The following is a 6,040-nucleotide window of genomic DNA, read 5'->3' as shown; positions in this document are numbered from 1 at the left end:
GGCCATTTTTTATGATTCATTGGATGGCTGGTTGGACGTGTGTCTACCATTTTAACTTATTTAAATTAAGAATAACCAGTGACTGCTAATGTTGCTGTACTAGGCCTAAAGGTTTATCAACAAACAAATGTTTTTTTTTTTTTTTTTTTACATTTATTTAAGGTAATAGTTAAAATAAATACATTAAGGCAGTTTACACTTTAATTTTTAACAATTTTAATTTTTAACCATGAATTAAAGGTGCACTCAGTACATTTTCCTCATTAAAAAAGTTTAACTCCTAAAGAAATTATCTGTAATTTTGCAATACATGTAGGAAATTGTCCAATCACATTATTATGAAGACTCCAGTTATATCAAAATCCTCATAAAAGCTGTTTTTAAAGCCCACACATGGGGGCTGCCATGTTAGAATCACATGACCAGACGAATACTACTCACTTAATCTCAGTAACCGTCCTGTAATTTCACACTTTCACTCATTGATTGAAGTAATCATGACTGACTGTGAATACTCAATTTCTAAAATGACATCTGAAACTGAAAACTATTGATTTTAAATGATGCTGCATCCAAGTCACAAAAGTCTCATTGTAAGTCCAAGAAGACACAAGGATAAAAGTTAACAGCTGTGTCTCCTTTCGAAGGCTGCGTGCTAGGTAGACCGCGTACATTTCTGTGTCTCGTTGTCCTTATCTATCACTGAAACTAGCGATGAAAGACACTGCAAGCTATAAACAGTACTCAATTGACTTTATTCATAATATGATTTTGCAATAAAAAACATAAAAAAGGATATTTTGCCCTTATTACAACTTGCATCAAATGACCACACGGTGGCACTGTATGCCAAGTTTAACACATACTAAAGGTAACTCTTCTGTTCAGATCACGGAAGGATTTTCTACCACGTTATCAGACATGTAAAACCCCAGACACCCCCAATCCCCACGGATAAATACAGCGAGTCCTTCCGTGCTCACAAACACAAATAAAAACACCACTGACGGACAAAAGACAGACCTCTTCACCTGTATCTAACAATGATACACTATTAACCGTTGGCATGTTACCTCCACCTCCTTTACATAAGATAATCTTTTTTACCGTTTATTATACATGTATATGCGATGTATTTTGAATAGTTGAAATGTATGTCCCTTCCATTAGTGTTATTTTGTTGCGTCCCATGTAAAAAAAAAAAAAAAAAACACAAAAACAAGAGGAATTTACTTTGAATCACAAACAATCAAATAGACGTAGTGCCATCTTCAACTGGAATGAAAACGAGGCTGTGAGCGATAGACGTACTGTCAGTAAAATGTATGCGCTCACAAGTTACACATCTCGTATTTTATGAAGTTTTTGCCTCCTGTTTTTACTCCATGTTTCATCTGCTGAAAGCTCAACACCAAATTAAACATAAGTACAGCCCATTGAAGAGACTGTAGCCTACTATCCCTCACCGCCTAGTTTTCATTCCTGCCAAAACTCATAGGCGCTACTATGAAGGTCTATACTTGTTATTTTCGCAAATCTGCACTTCGTCTCTTGCAGTGATCATAACGACGTTCTGTACTGCGGACTACAACAAAACAGACCGTTTGTCAATGCTAGATGTCTCCTTGTAGTAATTCATAATTGATATACAAACACACCCTGCAATGAACTCACAAATTGGCCTGAAGTAAGTTTCAAGTTCTCATGATCGTTTTTCAGTCTATGATGGTATAATGTAATGATACAGAGAAAACAAAAACTAAATAATCCTTAAAAACTGAAAATTCAAGACACAAATTAACACAAATTAATATATTGCATGTAAATATTGTATAAAATTCTTAAAAATACAGTTTAGACAATTACTTAAGTACTTGAGTCAACAAATCCAAAAGTGCAGAGGTACATAAATTAAAAAATAACCCCCTCAAAAATAAAATAAAGAAAAATAAAAGAACATGGTGTGCTCAATGGGGCGTTTCTTCAGAGCTGCCACTCAAGTTCAAATGACCCCACCCCCTTGTGGCCTCTTGCCCCACCCATTTTATGACAGGCTGACCCAAAGCAGTATCCGGTCAAAGGTTAAAGTTCACAAACTAGGAGTTGGGGTTAAAAGTTCACAGACACACAAGACAGCCATTCTCACACTACAAAACAAATGCATCGCTTAATCAAAAATTCATCAGTGTAAAGTTGAAAATTTCCAATTTTGCAAATATTGTCATAACCTGTTAAGAGTTTCATATGAAAAACCTCATGAAAACAGACAATACAAAGCGTCTTACACTCCGCTATACCCAAGTATCCAAACACATTCGCACATACAAACACTTCCAGACTCTCAAAAGGTGAAGTAAAGGGCATGAGGTCTATAGCTCAGGCCACAAAACCACTTAAAGCTATTAGCATAAGAATGGACACACAGGGCATAGATAAAGATTTCGAGTCAGAAGCACAGTGAATTTACAGACTGCTGTTTCAGGGGCCATTTCCCATTATTTACCTCAATGACTGAGCAAAAAACAGCTCATCACCTCACCCATCTTTTCCTTTTCTTTTGTCTCTCTCTTTCAAGTCTATTTATAAACCAGATTTAATGACAGAGAACAGAGATAAACACAGATTTCCAAATACTTTCACAAGCTGCACTAGCAATGCACAACATTTAAGAATTCAAAGGCCCATTTGGCAAACACATAAATGAGAAATGATACATATTAGCATACAAACTGGAATTTCCCAGAAAATAGCCAGGTATCCCAGCATCTCACCTATACTAAAGTCGGAATGAAAGATAACACTGATGTAATCCCTAAGAGCACAAATGAGATGGCATGATGAAGGCACTAAGACTAGCCCTAGAGGATTAAAAGCGATACATTCATGGCGTGCGGGGCTTTCATTGCGACCATAATCAAAAATACCTAAAAAAAATTGGTAGAAAAATAAAATATTAAAGGTTGTGGCCCTCAATGCATCAGTGCGTATGGCAACAGAGAGAGACATTTTCCAATTCAGATATGGGCCTCAAAATCCCGATAAGCAGAGAATTTCCTGTCCCACAGAATATTGAGAAGGAGAGGAGTGCTAAAGTTCATTGGATAGGAAGATGGAGAGATGCCCACTTTTGTCTTCCTGGGAAGTCAGCAGCTGCAGATGTGAGAAGCACCATAGGTGCATCTAGCGCCCCAAAATATTGTCTGTGCATCAACCACTTTCACTATCTTCTCCTTTTCTTCTATGTCTCGGTACTTCTGTGATTGTATGCCTGTTTCCTGTTTGTCAATTTCACCTGCTGTATCTTTAAGCCTACTCCTAGAAGAAGAAGTGAAAAAGGGCAGTCCTCCACTTCCCAAACCTTGTCTGACTTCCTGTCATGTGGCAGTCGCCTCCAGGTAGCTCTGTAATTTACGGACAGTTGATTCATCCAATGAGAAAAGGTCAAAGTCAAAGGTTGTGTTGGTGACATTAAAGTGGCCGGTCTCTTCAATGAGGTTCACAATCTGAAAGGCAGGAATGGACATAAACAGGTCAGTGTTATTTGTTCACAAACCAAAGTCAACTTGAGCTCTTATTCATTTACACACATACTTGCAAACAAACACCCACTCAATACACACACCTGTTGTAGAACATTACGCTCCCTTAATGCCATCAGCCTGCGATGGAGATCTACCAACTCTTCAGTGTACGCCTGAAACAATGAGAGGATTGAATATGTCAAAAACGAGATGAGAAAGAGAGATACGTTTCTACAGCAGCTCTAGAGACACAAGTTTGCATCAATAATGAAAATATTCCATTAAAAAAAAGATCATCTGTAAGGAGAATTTACGAAGCTCCTATGGCAAGATGTACAGTCCACCAATAACATTAAAGCGACAGTTGTAGGAGCACCCATCAGTGACAGAGATTGCAGAGTCTAGCGACACCAAGCGACAATGTCGTTTGCTGTGCGAACGGGCTTGAGACTTTGGCTGTTCAGTCAGTCACAGTTCAGGACAGCAGCAGTAGGACATCAGTCTTCGGAGGGATGTTTCATTGTTAATTGTTTGGCAAAGTTGTTTACCTGCTATAATGCTTGGATAGGTTTTCTGGAAGGGTTGCTGGAGCTACTATTGGTTGTCATGCTTTTATGAATCAAATATTACTCGAGGATATTGGGTTTATCAATCGTAATGTGTTTAGTACTAAATGTTTTCCTTTTAAGTTACTGTAACATGTTGTGATGACGGGAGCTAAGATGTCGTCATCACTGCTGTAGTCATTACAAATTGTTTGTGGACTTATGTTTCTTTACATTTGTTATTTAGGGTTTTGTGTTTCTGTTGACTATGGTGCAGTCCCTTAGGTTCATTATTCTATAATACTCATTTATAATAAGTTGAAGATATGCTGTTGGAGTTGATTGCAGATAGGTGCACATATCAGTGGTCTTGACAACATGTTATGTCTACTATAGTTTCTTTTTGATTTTTTTTTTCATTAACCACACAGACAAGTTTTTAGCTATGCATTTTTGTTATTTATTATTTCAAATTTGTATTTTTTTCCCACATTGCAAACAGATACCCCACATGCTGTTTACTTACCATTTCCTGTTCCTGTGACTCCTCAAAGGAGGGGCGGGTCCACAGCTTTCCTTTTTCTTGGGTTGGGTTAAACGATTTCTACTAATAGGGAACTTAATCCTTGGTAATGTAGGCATGGGGAAATGTCTTATGGTGTTTGCATTTAGTTTAAGTTGCTGAATGAGTTTATTTTATTTAATTTTTGATTTTTGGAAAGTTAATTGTATAATGGTCATATATTTAAGCTACAAAGGTTTTGTATTGATAACCCTGTAGTTGGTATGGTCTTGAGTGTAATGAGCCTGTTCTAGGCTATATAAGACAGTCTAAACGGAACCTTGGGAGGAGAGGAGGGGTTATATTGCTGAACATATCATGAAGATTTGTGCTGCCTGTAGCAATTTGTTTTCTTTGGTTATTGTCATATCAAAGTTTGCACTGAGTCCAGTGTATGTTTATTTTTGGTAAATATATATTTTTTTGGTTTAATTTTGGAATTGTTTCTGTGACACTTCACTGAGAGTTCAGTACACCCCTACTACTCCACTGGCCTTTAATAAAAATCCTCTTTGGGATGATATCTGAGTCCTGAGCCTATCTACCATCTCCCTTGATCTCTACGGGACACATTATGACAAATGGTGGCAGTGGTTTTGTCTAGTGCAGTAGAAGGCTTCAGTGAAACGTCAGGATGCCACCCAAGAGGCAAACCATTCAGAGAACGGTGGAGGAAGATGACGATGGTGCTGAGTCAATGCCTGACCAGGAAGGTATAGTGTCAGTGGCCACTACTTCACAGATGGCAGACTCAACAGGGGAGAAAATGGATCAGCTCAGAAAGACTGTTGAGAGTTTCATGCAGTCACAGCATACCAAAGAGTCGCAGCTGGAAAAAGAAGCATGGCGTCAAGAACACAGGTGGCGTACTCTTCAACATCAGTTTGGGCAGTTGCAGATGGAGGTGCAGAGAGAGCGGCAAGAGCGACAAACATTGGGAGGTGTGTCAGCGCAAGCCTTTTTCCCTTTGACTTCCGTAGGCAATACAGCCCTTCCCAGTCAAGTACTCCACAGAAGGCAGAGTGGTGAAGGAGGGGGTCGAGAGACTACGGCATCGGTGAGCAGGCAAGGGGTGGCTCCACACGCAATGGATGGGCTGGCAAGGCCCAAAGATGTTACCTCTTCAAGAGGATGATGACATTGAGCACTATTTAACAACCTTTGAGCCGGATTGCTCAAGCCTGTAGATGGCAAATTGAGGACTGGGCGTTGCATCTAGTGCCATTGCTGACAGGCAAGGCAAGAGCGGCTTATGTTGCCATGGATCTTGATGACACTTTTGAGTATGCTAGAGTGAAAGAAGCAATCTTGGATAAGTTTGAGATCAATGCAGAGACTTACAGGCGGCGTTTTAGGGCAAAAGCCCTACGACAAGAGGAGACGCCTAAAGAGCTGCAGGCAAGATTGAAGGA

General features: G+C 39.1%; 1 protein-coding gene across 2 annotated transcripts in view; it reads right to left on the bottom strand.

Annotated features, from left to right (window-relative positions):
• Window positions 1–742: 742 nt before the first annotated feature.
• The window catches only part of mllt1a (MLLT1 super elongation complex subunit a), a 30,559-nt gene continuing 25,261 nt past the window's right edge, over window positions 743–6,040 (bottom strand). For both annotated transcript variants that reach the window (XM_052094420.1, XM_052094421.1), the window contains exons 11-12: window positions 3,623–3,694; window positions 743–3,503 (exon numbers count right to left, since the gene is read on the bottom strand). In XM_052094420.1, the coding sequence (XP_051950380.1) occupies window positions 3,375–3,503; window positions 3,623–3,694 (201 nt within the window). In that variant the 3' untranslated portion in view covers window positions 743–3,374. The remainder of the gene's footprint in view (window positions 3,504–3,622; window positions 3,695–6,040) is intronic.

This window comes from Xyrauchen texanus, chromosome 27 (assembly GCF_025860055.1).
Source record: "Xyrauchen texanus isolate HMW12.3.18 chromosome 27, RBS_HiC_50CHRs, whole genome shotgun sequence".
Classification (NCBI taxonomy): Eukaryota; Metazoa; Chordata; class Actinopteri; order Cypriniformes; family Catostomidae; genus Xyrauchen; species Xyrauchen texanus.
Note: the sequence above shows the minus strand (reverse complement) of the source record. Positions and strands in the feature narration are given on the sequence as shown.